General features: G+C 42.0%; 1 protein-coding gene across 12 annotated transcripts in view; it reads left to right on the plus strand.

Annotated features, from left to right (window-relative positions):
• The window catches only part of LOC106573224 (liprin-beta-2), a 129,935-nt gene extending 114,574 nt beyond the window's left edge, over positions 1 to 15,361 (plus strand). For 5 of the 12 annotated variants that reach the window (XM_082962536.1, XM_045696949.2, XM_082962540.1 and 2 more), the window contains 14 exons: positions 1,576 to 1,614; positions 1,987 to 2,125; positions 3,218 to 3,353; positions 3,530 to 3,658; positions 3,804 to 3,954; positions 4,530 to 4,641; positions 4,758 to 4,846; positions 5,244 to 5,366; positions 5,459 to 5,584; positions 8,109 to 8,297; positions 8,832 to 9,029; positions 12,112 to 12,177; positions 14,483 to 14,542; positions 14,758 to 15,361. In XM_082962536.1, coding sequence (XP_082818662.1) covers positions 1,576 to 1,614; positions 1,987 to 2,125; positions 3,218 to 3,353; positions 3,530 to 3,658; positions 3,804 to 3,954; positions 4,530 to 4,641; positions 4,758 to 4,846; positions 5,244 to 5,366; positions 5,459 to 5,584; positions 8,109 to 8,297; positions 8,832 to 9,029; positions 12,112 to 12,177; positions 14,483 to 14,542; positions 14,758 to 14,781 — 1,581 coding nt within the window. In that variant the 3' untranslated portion in view covers positions 14,782 to 15,361. Of the gene's footprint in view, positions 1 to 1,575; positions 1,615 to 1,986; positions 2,126 to 3,217; positions 3,354 to 3,529; positions 3,659 to 3,803; positions 3,955 to 4,529; positions 4,642 to 4,757; positions 4,847 to 5,243; positions 5,367 to 5,458; positions 5,585 to 8,108; positions 8,298 to 8,831; positions 10,983 to 12,111; positions 12,178 to 12,765; positions 14,543 to 14,757 lie in introns of those variants that run through there. The other 7 variants (XR_014380844.1, XR_014380845.1, XR_014380846.1 and 4 more) reach the window with 4 other exon arrangements.
• The last annotated feature ends 1,204 nt before the right edge of the window (positions 15,362 to 16,565 follow it).

Here is a 16,565-nt window from a genome sequence, read left to right on the forward strand (position 1 = left end):
TTACATAAGAATTCACACCCCTGAGTCAATACATGTTAGAATCACCTTTGGCAGCGATTACAGCTGTGAGTCTTTCTGGGTAAGTCTCTAAGAGCTTTATACACCTGGATTGTACAATATTTGCACATCATTCTTTTTAAAATTCTTCAACTAGGCCCCAGGACCATTCAATGTTGTCTTGGTAAGCATCTCCAGTGTATATTTGGCCTTGTGTTTTAGATTATTGTCCTGCTGAAAGGTGAATTTATCTCCCAGTGTCTGTTGGAAAACAGACTGAACCAGGTTGTCCTCTAGGATTTTGCCTGTGCTGTTCCAGTTAAAGGGTTGTTCAGATTCAATTAGATCAGGGGACCATCCTTTTAAATGGCTAGCTTGTAATATGCGCTTTCCAAAAGTAGATTTTTCTGTATTTTGATTTAACTTTACGATTACAATATATCCATCTTAGACATGCAGCATGTGCTTCATTTGTAATTGACCAAACACATTAGAAACGTTATGCGTGCACTAACAAAAATACATAACCATTTAGCTTCTGATGACTGTTATCCTAGCAAAAACAGCTAAACACGTACACTACCGTTCAAAAGTTTGGGGTCACTTAGAAATGTCATTGTTTTTTATAGAAAATCACATTTATTGTCCATTATAATAACATCAAATTGATCAGAAATATTCCATGCGAGATTGCCAAGAAACTAAAGATCTCGTACAACGCTGTGTACTACTCCCTTCACAGAACAGTGCAAACTGGTTCTAACCAGAATAGAAAGAGGAGTGGGAGGCCCCTGTGCACAACTGAGCAAGAGGACAAGTACATTAGAGTGTCTAGTTTGAGCTTCATTAAATAGAACCCACAAAACACCAGTCTCAACGTCAACAGTGAAGAGGCGACTTCGGGATGCTGGCCTTCTAGGCCTTCTGTTCTGTGAAGGGAGTAGTACACAGCATTGTACGAGATCTTCAGTTTCTTGGCAATTTCTCACATGGAATACACTTCATTTCTCAGAACAAGAATAAACCGACGAGTTTCAGAAGACTTTGGTTCTGGCCATTTTGAGCCTGTAATTGAACCCACAAATGCTGATGCACCAGATAATCAACTAGTCTAAAGAAGGCCAGTTTTATTGCTTCTTTAATGAGCACAGCAGTTTTCAGCTGTGCTAACATATTTGCGAAAAGGTTTTCTAATGATCAATTAGCCTTTTAAAATGATAAACTTGGATTAGCTAACAAAACGTGCCATTGGAACACAGGAGTGATGGTTGCCGATAATGGGCCTATGTACGCCTACGTAGATATTCCATAAAAAATCCGCCGTTTCAAGCTACAATAGTCATTTACAACATTAACAATGTCTACACTGTATTTCTGATCAATTTGACGTTACTTTAATGGGCAAAAATGTTTTGCTTTTCTTTCCAAAACGAGGACATTTCTAAGTGACTCCAAACTTTTGAACGGTAGTGTGCATGTATTCTAAGACTGTTGTTGTTGAGTTGATGATGTCGATACATTACTATACTAACAGTGTGTGTGTTCTCTTCGTTACATGCACGCTCCCCCCTCCTGTAGCATGTAGTGGTGGGTCAACCAGTTGAACCGGTTTCAGAGGTATTTCCTACTGCATGATCTCACCACCACTAACCCTTAATCTCTCACAAGCTAACTTTATCCTATCTGACCGGAACAGAGCCAAGGGTTCAGCCGAAACTGTCAAATGTATTAGCGATCATACTCTAGATGCCCCTAAGGCTTTTGAAATTGGCCTTTTGTCTGTTGTCTCCTGAACACTTGTGACTCCAATGGCAGTCCAATCGAATTAACAATGATATAGTCATGGACAAAATATAAATCTGATTCTCAAATTCTGTTCTGTAATTTAGCAGCATTTCAACTGAAATCTAATGTTAACAGATGCCATTTAATTCCATTTGAATAGACTCGTGACTTGCCTGTAACCATGCCCCCCCCCCTTCCCCACAGAATCAGCACATGGAAATGAACAAATATCAGACCCTACCAGGGAAGCTGTCTCGATCTGACATGAATGGGGATCGAGAGCAGTATTCTACACCAGACCAGCTGTCCCCTGACGATAGCGAGGACAGTGAGTTTCACCTAAGTAAGTCACATCTTAAAACACTGCTGCTTGTCATTTTTATCAAACAGCCTTCTGAGAATGTTTCAAACAACAAATAACAACAAAACCTTCCGTGGATGCATATTATAAATTGAATAAAGACACTTCTATGGTTTGTTTTAACAACTGCACTGTTCCACTCTTCTCTCACAATGTGGTTGTTTTGCATGGGGTGGCTATCCTCTGCATTCTCGCTCACTCTGTACTAATCTTCCACTTGCTGTTGTACTGTTTCTGCTGTCCTGTTTTTTGCTCTGTGTGGCTTTCTGCTTGTATTATGGCTGAAGACCGCTGCAGGAGTGCCAGTGTTCCAGCTTTAGGTACCGTACTACTACTCACAGACAGAAGCCTCATGCATGTCAAAGCACCAGGCCCCTGTTTTCACTATGGATTAAAGTTGTGACTAAAAGTTGATAACTCCAGCCTGTGTTGGAGGGAGTAAGACCCTCAGTGAGTCAGAGAGAGGCATCTCCGATTATGCCTGGCTCTTTTTTCTCGCATCAGTGAGTGGTGCTGCAGTGCACAAAGCTTACATTAACCTCCACAGCAGGGCTACTTAGGCGTCGTCACGTGAGGTGAGGGTTGTGTGCACAGATGTAGACCATGGCTGATCTGGCTTAACCATACACTGTAAACAAATATAGATGCAACTTGACATCCCATTCGCCTCAGACCATCATTTCATTTCAGTGTATTAAACATGTTTGTTAAATATGCGAAAAACGAATTTGTCTTCAAAGATTTTAATTGGCATCAATTAAGATAACATTTACATTTTGTGTGTAATTTAGCTGAAAATGCTGGAGCGCACTAACAATGTTAATGCTTTCCTGTTTCACTTATCGCTTGGCTAACCTTTGGCACAGCAGGATCTTGTGGAAAGCATGATCTGTTTGATATGGGTGGGTCCTGCATGGATAATACCTCAACTTTAGGCCCTAAAGAATTGAAGAAATACAGTGTCCTTGAAGCGTTGCATGACTTACTTTAATTAATAGAACAATGGCTTAAATGATGAAGACAGTTTTAAATAGATTACAGTACTTCCTAAAACTCCATATGCTGCTCTCACAGGAAAGTCGGAGAGACTGGATGAGTCCACGCTGTCAGACTTGTCTCCCCTGTCGTCTGGAGTGGACTCAGGACAGCAGTCCCCTGTCTCTCCAGAGAACAAGAAGAACCACCGGGGCATCAAGAAGCTCTGGGGAAAGTGAGTACCTGTACAGCCGACACACACACACACGAAGGGCACACTGCTGAAGATCTTTTTAGAGATATTTATTCAGAGACTAGTTGTACAAATGGAAGACGATCTGATATTTGTCATCCTGGGTAGAGGTGGTGGCCTAGCAAAGGTACTGATGTGTTCTATCTCCTCTACCCAAGGATAAGGAAGACCCAGTCTGGCAGCCTGCAGGGAGAGGACCTTGAGCCTGGAGAGTTTAAGAGGGGGGGACTGAGAGCCACCGCCGGCCCTTGCCTGGCCCGGGCCGGAGAGACATTGACCTCTGTGCGGTATGGGACGGACACTATCATAAAATACATTAAATACAGTGTATTATCTTAAACATGCATGTGACCAAGAATATACCAAAAATGCCAATGTATTAATTAGATTCCAGTCTTGATGATCCAATCAATTGTCTGTCCTCTCCTGCAGGGATCTGAAGACGCCCTTCTCCAAGTGGACTCCGGAGCAGGTGTGTTGCTGGCTGGAAGAGTATGGGCTGGGACAGTATGTGATTCTGGCCCGACACTGGGCCGACAGCGGGCAAACTCTCCTCTCTGCCTCACCACAGGATTTAGAGAAGGTACTCACTGTACAGTCACACAAATTACTCTGCTAACTTATTTTGGTTCCCAGAACGCTGTTGGAAAGTTATTTGTCAAATAAGGCAAGGACAACCTTCCGGGAACGTTCTGTGTTAGCTGAGTGTTCCTCTAACAACACACTGTATAATCTCCATCAGTATGGCTGTCAAAGCAATGTTTAGCTCGTCCCCTCCAGTCATTCTACCTGTCCAGTCATTGCAGCATTCTCATCGCCATTTAGTTCTACCTGTCTAGTTCTCAAGACGTCATTTCGTTCCGTCTTTCACATCATGTTGCTCAACCTTTGTTGTTGTTTTGAGCTAGTTTGGTTGCTATGTTTCAGCTATGTTTTTTTTTTTTTGCATTTGACAGGTTCCTGTACCAAACGTCATATCAATATATGTAGGCTGTGCTCAAACTAGCAGGGCAAACTAATTTGTTTGAATCTTGATCACAATTGTGAAATAGTGTGCCAAGTGACTCCAAATCCAGTTACTAAAACTGTCATTTGCAGCGCTCACTTTGGAGTAAATAGTGTGCTCATAACCTGGATTCATTTTAATCTTGATATCAGGAGATGGGGATTAAGAATCCACTGCACAGAAAGAAGCTGCAGCTGGCCCTGAAGTCGTTCAGCACCAAACTGACAGAGAAATCCTCTGAACTGGACCACATCTGGGTCACACGTATGTAGGACACAGTAGAGGCCATCAACATATTCACTCAACATTCAGCAAACCTGGTGCTATACTCTGTGTAATCGATCCAGTATAATTGGTTGTTATGTGGTTTATCCTCGAAGGTTGGCTTGATGACATTGGTTTACCTCAGTACAAGGATCAGTTTCACCAGGGAAGGGTAGACGGCAGAATGCTTCAGTACTTGACAGTGGTAAGGACATCCATCGGTTTTCATCGTAGTCTTAGTCGTTTTTGTCTCACTGTTGTGTCTCAGCTACTGTATATAATCAATAAGGCTTTCAGGTCTCCCTCGAAAAAGAGATCTCAAGGGACTTCCTACACTCTTAGAAAAAAGGGTTCCAAAAGGGTTCTTCAGCTGTCCCCATAAGAGAACCCTTTTTGGTTCCAGGTAGAACTCATTTTGAGTTCCATGTAGAACCCTCTGGAGAAAAGGTTCAACATGGAACCCAATCGGGTTCTACCTGGAACCTTAAAGGGTTCTTCAAAGGGTTCTCCTATGGAGCACCTTTTTTCCTAGGAGTGTAGTTAAATCCAGTACAAAAAAAAAGACAAAAACTTGCACAACATATTTGATTAACTTCCTTCAGAACAACCTCTTGTTCCTGAAAGTGACCAGTCAGCTCCATCACCTCAGTGTGAAGTGTGCTATCCACGTCCTTCACGTCAACAAGTTCAACCCCAACTGCCTGAAGAGAAGGCCTGGGGATGAGGTGAGACACGTGCATGTGCATGTTTGTAGGAGTTTTTCCATTTACACACGTATGTAGTTGTGTTTGCTAGGACATGTGTTATTTCCTACTAGAACAAGACGTCTCCCTCGGAGGTGGTTCAGTGGTCTAACCACAGGGTGATGGAGTGGCTTCGCTCGGTGGACCTGGCGGAGTACGCTCCCAACCTGAGGGGCAGCGGGGTGCACGGGGGCCTTATCGTAAGTACAAGGGCCCAATGACTGAATCAGCCCCTTCTTATACCTTTCTACTGCATTTCAGCTCAGCTCAGGCCGTTATAGTGACAAATATGTCCATAATGGGACATGTATGGTTACATACAATTCCTAAGAGACTAAAGAAACTTTTATTTTTAATTTAATAATTTCCACTAATTGGTCTTTTGACCAATCACATCAGATATTTTCACATCAGCTCTTTTTAAGAGCTGATCTGATTGTTCAAAAGAACAATTAGTGGGAAAAAAGATCAGAATTGGGCTGCCAGTGTAGACACTGCCTATTTTTCCAATTCATTCCATCCTAACATTCTGTGTAATTACCTGTATGTAGGCAGGTTAGCATTTTTACTAATCATTTCTTGTTCTGGAGGCAGCACTGCAGTGGTCACTACCTGGCACAGCCATAAAGTCATCAAATCTGATTTTAAACCTAAACCTAACCATAACCCTAACCTTAACCACACTGCTAACCCTAATGCCTAACCCTAACCTTAAAGCTGCAATATGTAACATTTTGGGCAACCTGACCAAATTCAGATAGAAATGTGAGTTATAGAACTGTCATTCTCATCAATAGCAAGTCTAAGTGGTAGATCAGTTCTATATCCTCTATTTCTATGCTTCCTGTGCTTAAGTTATATTTTTGTGTATCAGCCATAATACAGATGTCAAACTCATTCCACTGAGGGCCGAGTGTCTGCGGGTTATCGCTTCTCCCTTGTCCTTGATTGATGAATTAAGGTCACTAATTAGTAAGGAACGCCACACACCTGGTTTTCTCTGACTTAATTGAAAGGAAAAAACAAAAAGCTGCGGACACCAGGCCCTCCATGGAATGAGTTTGACACCCCTGCTCTACACTATACAGTGCATTCGGAAAGTATTCAGGCCCCTTTAATCCTTCTAAAATGCATTAAATAAATACAAATCCTCATCAATCTACACACAATACCCCATAATGACAAAAGTTGTTAGACATTTTTGCAAATGTATGAAAAATAAAAAACAGAAATAACTTATTTACTTAAGTATTCAGACCCTTTGCTATGAGACTCGAAATTGAGCTCAGGTGCATCCTGTTTCCATTGATCAACCTTGAGATGTTTCTACATCTTGATTGGAGTCCACCTGTGATCAATTCAAATGATTGGACATGATGTGGAAAGGCACACACCTGTCTACGTATATAAAGTCCCACAGTGCATGTCCGAGCAAAAACCAAGTCATGAGGTTGAAGGAATTGTCCATAGAGCATCGAGACAGGATTGTGTCAAGGCACAATCTACAGCATTGAAGGTTCCCAAGAACACAGTGGCCGCCATCATTCTTAAATGGAAGAATTTTGGAAACAACAAGACTCTTCCAAGAGCTAGCCGCCCAACCAAACTGAGCAATCGGGGGAGAAGGGCCTTGGTCAGGGAGGTGACCAAGAACCCGATGGTCACTCTGACAGAGCTCTGGAGTTCCGCTGTTGAGATGTGAGAACCTTCCAGAAGGACAACCATCTCTGCAGCATTCCACCAATCAGGCCTTTATGATAGAGTGGCCAGACGGAAACCACTCATCAGTAAAAGGCACATGACAGCTAGCTTGGAGTTTGCCAAAAGGCACCTAAAGACTCACAGACCATGAGAAGCAAGATTCTCTGGTCTGATGAAACCAAGATTGAACTCTTTGGCCTGAATGCCAAGCATCACATCTGCAGGAAACCTGGCACTATCCCTACAGGGAAGCATGGTGGTGGCAGCATCATGCTGTGAGGATGTTTTTCAGCGGCAGGGACTGGGAGACTAGTCAGGATCAAGGCAAAGATGAACGGAGCAAAGTACAGAGAGATCCTTGATGAAAACCTGCTCCACAGCGCTCAGGACCTCAGACTGGGGCAAAGGTTCACCTTCCAACAGGACAACGACCCTAAGCACACAGCCAAGACAATGCAGGAGTGGCTTCGGGACAAGTCTCTGAATGTCGTTGAGTGGCCCAGCCAGAGCCCAGACTTGAACCCGATCAAACATCTCTGGAAAGACCTGAAAATAGCTGTGCAGCAATGCTCCCCATCCAACCTGACAGAGCTTGAGAGGATCTGCAGAGAGGAATGGAAGAAACTCTCAAAATACAGGTGTGCCAAGTTTGTAGCGTCGCCCCCAAGAAGACTCGAGGCTGTAATCACTGCCAAAGGTGCTTCAACAAAGTACTGAGTAAAGGGTCTGAATACTTGTGTAAAAATAGGTTTTTCCTTTGTCATTATGGAGTATCGGGTGTATATTGATGAGGGAAAAAACCTATTTAATCAATTTTAGAATAAGGCTGTAACCTAACAAAATGCAGAAAAAGTCAAAGGGTTTGAATACTTTCCCGAAGGCATTGTACTTGATTGTTTTGTCACATAAACTGACGTTAGGCAAACTATTAAAATCGCTCAGTTCTGCTCCAGGGCAAGATTCATGAAAATAAACGTCAACCAGCTTGTATCTTCCTCTGAATCTTCTCTAATGACCCCCCAGATTCTGGAGCCTCGTTTTAACTCAGACACCCTGGCCATGCTGCTGAACATCCCCCCTCAGAAGACCCTGCTGCGACGCCACCTGGCCACCAACTTCAACATGCTGGTGGGCTCCCAGGCTCAGCAGGAGAAGAGGGAGTTCATGGAGTCATCTGGCTACACTCCCCTCAGCACCACAGCCAAAGTCAGGGTAATAGATGACAGTACTGTACTGTAGTACGCCAAGGGCTGAACCACCACCCTGTTAGGAGCCCTCGTTTTTGTTGTTTCTCTCTCCCTCCTCTCTCCCTCTCCTTTTCTTGCTCTCTCATCCGCCTCTCTCACTCTCTCCTCTTTCTCTCTTCCTCTCCCTATCCCCCTCCCTTTCCCCCATCTCTTTCAGGAGATAGGCACCTTAATCCTTAGTGCGACACCTCAGACCTGGCTAAACTCTAAGACCAGGGCTGCTCCAAGCAGCTTTTCGGGCAGCAGGCTTTTGTAGCGCCACGTATCGCTAACACCCACCATTTTTTTTAAGGCTAGCAGAAAATGTGCGGAGGTAAAATGTAGCGATAGCATAATGTACTTAGTCAGCACAATTAGGCTTATAGGAACTATTTTTAAACAGCACTGTCCATTTGTACACTGTTTAGAAATCTTTTCACTGATTATGGTTAAAGGGATAGAATAGAAATTATACACAGCTTTATCTCAGTCTGTTCATAAAGCATGTCCTCCCATTCAGCCAAAGAAGTTGGGCTTCTCAAACTTCGGCCACCTGAGGAAGAAGAGATGTGATGACTCGACTGACTACATCTGCCCCCTGGAGGCGGCCCAGGCCCAGGCTCAGCTCCAAGCGGTGGTGAACGGGGCCCACCGGCCCTACTCCGGCTTCAGGGGCCTCAGCCCAATCCTGGACAGAGACCCAGACAGACGAGAGCAGGTGGGGCCATACAGCTGATGATGTCACACTACTGTATCTACCTACCCATCACTACTCAGCTTGCAGCCAATAACCCCACCTCTTCCTGCTATGCCCATCCAACGCTACCCAAAACCCACCCCAGCACACCCACCTCCACACCCGTCACGTGCCATCATCTAACACCCAACAACTAAACCTAGCGTTGGGCATGAGCTGCTTCTAGATACTTAGGTTGTTTTTACACAGGAAGCCCAATTCTGATCTTTCTTCCACTAATTGGTCTTTTGACCAATCACAACAGATATTTTTCAGAGCTGGGTTTATTGGTCAAAATACCTATTAGTGAAAACCCCTCCTATGTTCTCTGTGGATCTACAAGCCTTGTGTTCAGCTGTGATATATTAGCCAGGGGTGTCATGTACCATTATTTTAGAGACGGCACAAAGTATGTAAAGATGTACGGGTGGTGGCCCCCTGGAAGTTGGAGAATTTTGCAATTTTCAAACACCTGAAACAGCTTTTTCCTGCCATCTAGAGCCATAATCATTATGCCGAATTCAATGTTAAAAGAAAAAGACAGTTTTTCTGCATCGGTTATCTAAGCATACCTCTTTACCTGTTCAATTGTAATTTGAATGAAGGTGTCATTCTGACTGTTGTAAATCCCACATCTCAATATATTGCACTAACATGCCTAGGATGTTACTTCCAAATTACAACACAGCACGTGGGATCATAACACACATCATCAATACAGGCACATATCATGGCATCCTAATTACTACACAAATATCATGATATTATCATAAGGTGCCAGATTACATTTAAACCAAGTCTTTTTCTGCATATCTAAGCATACCTCATGAGCTGTCAGTATCCTACTGACTGGCGATTCTTTTTTTAAAAGAAATTAAATATGCTTCTCTGCATAAATCTGGGTAAAAGACTGAAAGAATGTGAGTCTTATTCAGTACATTTAGTAATTGCTTGCATTTCCAAAATTTGGCAACCTTGCCAGCAGGCATGCCATCTACGATAGTTGGACAAGCTACTCTAACTTGATTGACAGCCCGAAATGGCTTGATAGCTTGTTATGAGGTTGGGAGACCGGGAACCAACTTCATAAAATTGTAAGGTGGCTAGTAATACAGAGAAACAACAAAACATTTTTGTTTTATTTATTCATTATTAAGAAGGAATCAATTGGCTACGTAGCTTGATCAAATTCATTTACAAACCTACTTCCTGCCAGTCCTGCCCATCACCGACATCTAAAATCAAAATCAAACGCTATGTGTGTCCTAGCATATCTTTGCTCTCCAGGGTGCACCTTGGAAGTAACCACTTACTTGGGGGGGGGGTACTCTTTGCCTGGTCCAGTCAGTGTGCCCCCTCTGCAAAATACTGCTAAGAGATCTTTTTATAAATAATTACGATGAAATGTGTCCTTAAAAATGAAGTTTAGTAATTCCTTTTACATGTGCCCTTGTGCCCCATATGAGCATGACGCTTTCTGATATTATCACATCAGCCCTTTAACGCACTAAGATTATGCCACTGATGTAAACAACATTGTGCATCATTTTATTGATCATTTTAACACAAATATATTTGAGATTCACCTAATGGTATTGATCCATTGTTTTAAAATGTTTTTCTAACCAGTAGAAAGCAATGTTGCTTGTTTGTCAGACAGTTGTGGAATGAAGTTGTGCAATATTTGCATATGGAGGTATATATTTATGTTGGTAAATTGAAAGAAGTACAATGGAAAGTACAATGAGATTGTATAGCTGTGTACATTTTGACGGAATCCAGATTGTGATTATCATGCACTGTTCTTTTCAAATGTGACTGTTATAATATTTGTTATAGTTAAAGATTACGCTTCAATCAAGGAAGCCCTCTTGTTGTCATTAATTGTAAATAGTACTATCCAAATCCGTCAATAAAAATCATAAGTGTGATAAAGGAGTGGAATTCTTCCTGATAACCTATTTAATATATGCAATCTTTGTACAAAGCTTGCATCTCGTATTAGAGAAGAAAGTAGTCTTGTCTCGGTTTTATGTTGAAATCATCTCTGCCCATTATCAATATTTACAGTTTTAAGAACTTGAATCAAAGATGCACTGTAATGAATTGCGTTGCACGGTACAGGGACATCAGAATGCATAATTGATTAACCAGTATCATTCACTAACTAGCCCTCATCAATGCTTCTGATCATCATGATTGGCCCATTGTATGCAAGATGGAGGAGTGCATGTTGGAACAGGACTATCCCATCATGCACCCTGGGGGGAGGGGCTCAACCATCTGCAGGTACATCTTTATCATAAATCCATAATGACCATGTTCCAGGCTGACTTCACTGCAGACACCTGCCATAACTCATTGGTTTATGCAATGCAACGACTGCAATGTAGTCGGCCTGGAACGTGACCTATGACTTGAACAGTGGTGCTTGCTCAGCACCTACAGTAGATCCTTCTACCCTGCCATCCATCATGCATGGAAGTAACAAAGTGTTACAGGTAGCTGCCAAAATAAAGGAAACACCAACATAAAGTGTCTTAATACGGCATTGGACCACCACGAGCCAGAACAGCACCTTGTCAATGCACCTTGTGATAGATTATATAAGTGTCTGGAACTCTATTGGAGGGATATAACATCATTCTTCCATGAGAAATTCCATAATTTGGTGTTTGGTTGATGGTGGTGTAAAATGGTGTCTCAGGCGCCGCTCCAGAATCTCCCATAAGTGTTCAATTGGGTTGACTGAGACTGCCATGGCATATGGCTTACATCGTTTTCATGCTCATCAAACTATTTAGTGACCACTCGTGCCCTATGGATTGGGGCATTGTCATCCTATGGGGGCATAGCTATGGTAGACACAATACTTTTAATACATGACCCTAAGCATGATGGATTGTTAATTGCTTAATTAACTCAGGAACCACAGCTGTGTGGAAGCACCTGCTTTCAATATACTTTGTATCCATTATTATGGCAGTTACCTGTATGTCATTGATGTCCTGGCCTGTCAGTAGTACATTAGCCCCAGAACTAGGTGTTGTGTTTGACTTTGCAGATGGCGGTGACAGAGGGGACCGTACTGCAGATAGAAGCTCTTTCTGAGGGAATAAACCAACTCACAGTAAGTAGTTCCTCAATCCGTCTCATTCAACAAGCTTTTTGACAATACTGTAAATAATTAATAAACTAACCAGTTAACAAAGTATTTTCTGTTACGCTGTTAACACTGGTGTAGGATTTTATTTATTTTTATTTATTTCACCTTTATTTAACCAGGTAGGCAAGTTGAGAACAAGTTCTCATTTACAATTGCATGCACCCCTGCAGGATGCACCCCTGCAGCGCCCACAAGCTCTGGGATCCCCCTGGAGGTATTGCAAATATTTCTCCCTGCCCCGTGGTTGAATTTCAGGAAGTTAGCTGTCCCCCACCCCCCTATTTTTAGGGGGGAGGGGTACCTGGCTCAGACCTTGCGGGTGGGGCCTTGCAAAACTGCGCTACGCCACTGGCTGTTATGTTTTGTATTTCTCCTCAATCCTACAGTGCTATGTTGTTCTTATATTTCCTGACAGTGAAGGTTTCAACTGAATAAACAGGCTTCGACAAGTAGATTTTAAAGTTAGGGACATTACTCTAAAGCCTTTAACTGACAAACATTGCAGAATAATGCTTCCTGCTAACCCCAGCCCCTGGCCCTTCTTGCTTTCAGTATTTGCTAAGCCGAGACGAAGTTCTGAAGGAGATGAGACGGGCTCAAACAGCACTAGTCTGAGAGGACGCTACGCTGGCCACACTAATTAACGCAGCCAATCAACCAAGGGAAACCTCTATCTGCCTCATACCTCAACCTAACCTCAATGCAGGAGGCTTTACCAACAATCTCAACTGGCCATACCCCTTACCTCATCATAATACAGGACTATAATGAATACTACTTCTGTATTAGTGACAGGAACACAATGAACGGTGAAGGAATTCTATTTTACATGCGTCATTGGTGTGTAGCTCTTCCCCAAACTAGAGTAAATAGCATGTATTTTGTATTTTTGGTGAAAGGTATAGGCCTATAACATGCCACTTGAGCTTTTAGGACATGCTTTTTTCCCCTATGCAATCTAGCCTGTAAGATTGCACATACTGTATTATTTTGTACTATTTCACAACTTTTTTGATGAGTTTTTGTATGTTTTTTTTAGATTAGGGTTGTTCCACTAAATTAGTCCCTTTTGGGTAGTTTAATTTGGTAAAAAAAAATATATATATATATTTAACCTAATTTTAACATTCTGTCATGACATGTTCAACTTGATAAAAAAACATGTTTTCCTATCTCAAGAGGTTAAATGAAAAACAAAAGACAATAGCAATTGCCTATTAAGTGCCAAATAAAGTAACCGGGTTAACTGTAACAGGGTTGACGATTTCATCTTAAAATCAGCCATAAATCCTCTTGTGAGAGGGGGAATGGAAGCTTGTTTTGTGCAAATGAATGCAAGCTTTAAAAAAAGGAAATTGTTAAAACATTTCTATCCTGTCTATCTATGGGTGACAGGGTTGACGTGTCATGCTCAACCTACAAGAATAGAACCAGCTCGCCTGCTTTTACACTAGGATTTGACTATAAGATGTTTTTTTATGTTCCAAAAGGAATAGTTTCACCATATTACAACGAGAGTTCAGTTCACGTAACAGGGTTGACCTTAAAATGAGGGACATTTTTCTTTTTTCTTTTTACCTTAAAATAAACGACACATCTCATGAATTAAATAATAATATTCAGAAATTACTTTGACAAAGCAACAAAATAACTAGGGCTTTCAATGAAGGTGAAAAATGGGAGAAATGTTGGGGTTAAGTGGGTTAAAATCACAGAGGGACATGTCAAAATGCAGAATTTTGGCACTTTAGCAAGTCTATAGGCGTATTTAAAACCAGATGCATTGAATTATCAATTTGGTCTATATTAAAGGGCACTTCATTTAATATAACAGTCTTTTAAACTTCCATATTTATGCACAATTTCTTCTTAAAATATCAAAAGGATGCAAAAGGGACTCATTTCGTGGAACAACCCATTACCTGGACACATCCATGATGCAAACAAGGCACTAAGACATACTGCAAACAAACACACCAACACTTAACACAGCTAATTTGTATATGACCAATAAGAAACTGTTTTTTCTATGCTTCAACACATAATTCGCATATAATTGCATAGGCAGATGTAGTCCTTTAAGTAAGTCCCTTTAACAGTCACCGGAATGGAGGATCGCTTCTTTAAGAGAGGAAATACTAAGGGAAGCCTGCTCCCTGGGAGTTAGGTAGCCCAGTGAAGTGTACAAGCCCAGGTATAATCTGTACAGTATGAGGATCCTATTGCAGGTTAATCTGCATCAACCCAGCACATTACAATATCTCACTAGGGTTTCAGAGAGGAGAGAGGGGCTGTAGCTGTTCCAAACATCAAAGGCAGACCCATACTGGTGAGCTTTAATTGACTTATTTTTGTAATTCTTTCACCATTCTAGAGAAAACATAGTACAATTAAAGTATTTTTAGGGTTGAGGGTTCCATTAGGGTTGAATACCCTTCTGTACCCTCAATCCATGTTATTACACAAGTATAACCTATGTAACTTTTTTCATGTAAATTATCATTTCTACAACAATAAACTATACTGTTGTTATCATATGTTCAGGTCATAAGGGAAACCACCCTCTGACCTAATCCTGTAGACATGGGGAAGATAGAGAGCAAACAACCAGCCCTGGACATTCCCAAGATAATCTCAACCTGGTGGGAGAAGCCACCAGCCTCGATCACGACCATTCCCAACATGAACTTCAATTTCTCAACCCTGTGGGGGACGAGAGAGAGCAAGCCACTAGCCCCAGACATACCCAGAGTATTTTCCACCCTGTGGAGAATCCTCAACAAGCCCAACAATTTTGTCCCTCTATCCAAATACTGTGTGGGGATAGCTGCCGCCAGGACCCAGGAGTACCTCCTGTTTCCCTGGACCCAGAGGACATGTTCCAGCCCCACAGCCCTCAACGAGATCTTCCTAATTACCTACATTACCCAGAGCAGCCACCTCCACATGACTGACTCCTCCAACAGCACCGCCATGACAAAGCAGCAGCGCATCTTTCTGGGTGCTGACTGGGTGTGGGCTGTGCTGGATAGGCCCACCAAGAACCCCTGCATCTTGATCGCCGTGCAGATCCTGCACCTGACTGAGAGGGGGGAGGGACGGCAGAGGACTTCCCCCCCGGAGGTATATACTGAATCCATGCAAGATGGCCAAGACGGAGTCTGCTAATAGGAACAAGTCAGAGAGGATGCTGGATTTTTGCGTCTCCATCGGTAATGACTGCTACTCCCTCTTTCTCCTATTTGGCCGCAAGGGCGACTCCGGCAACATCTATGGGGTGCTGAGCAACAAATGTCACAATGCTATAGGAAGACCAAGAACAACCGGGCACTCATTGAGAATTTCTTTAAAAGGGTCCAGGTTCTTACATACGCCCCCAGGAACGCTACAGGCTTTCGTCACCAAGAGAGACGGTGACCCTTTAACTCTGCTCATCAAGTTTACCTGACCAGTATGATCGATGACCGTGCAACCATTTGTTACATTTCTCTGTGTCTACTGTAGTGTTTCAAATGGGGGGGGGGGGGGGGGGGAGGACTGTTGTGCTTGGTGGGTTTATGCTTGCCTGGGACTCGGGGACCCAGTGTGCTGAAATTGGCCTGTGTCCATGTCTCATGTGTAAACTACTGACCCATGCCTGCTGACAGCTGCTCACACCCCTTGTGTTTAGTATTTATTTTAATGGGCTTAACACTTCACTGGCATCGCACCAGAGTGGAAATTGGCTTATCACTACCAAATGACATTAAAATCTTTCTACAGCTTACAATACAGCAAATATGATTTGCCATAAAATATTTTTGTATTTTTTATGATGGATTTAATGACTGATCACATTGTGGTATCTTCACCCATAACATGATTCTAAGTCAATGACTGTTCATTTGATTAAGGTGGATTATTTTTTGTTAAAAGTAGTAAAAACCAAAATGAAAAAAAGAGGATGGAGTTGGAAAATAAATAAAATATGTATTTCTGGATGTCTTGAGTTATCTTGTCTAGAAAAGGAATATGTATGTTGAGTAGAGGTCAACCAATTATGATTTTTCAATGCCGATACCGATTATTGGAGGACCAAAAAAAAACTGATACCGATATTTATATATATATTTGTAATAAATTACAATTACAACAATACTGAATGAATAATGAAAACTTTTATTTTAACTTAATATAATACATAAATAAAATCTATTTAGTCTCAAATAAATAACATGTTCAATTTGGTTTAAATAATGCAAAAACAGTGTTGGAGAAGAAAGTAAAAGTGCAGTATGTGCCATGTAAAAAAGCTAACGTTTAAGTTCCTTGCTCAGAACATGAGAACATATGAAAGCTGGTGGTTCCTTTTA

Source organism: Salmo salar, chromosome 16 (genome assembly GCF_965601325.2).
Source record: "Salmo salar chromosome 16, fSalSal1, whole genome shotgun sequence".
Lineage (NCBI taxonomy): Eukaryota > Metazoa > Chordata > Actinopteri > Salmoniformes > Salmonidae > Salmo > Salmo salar.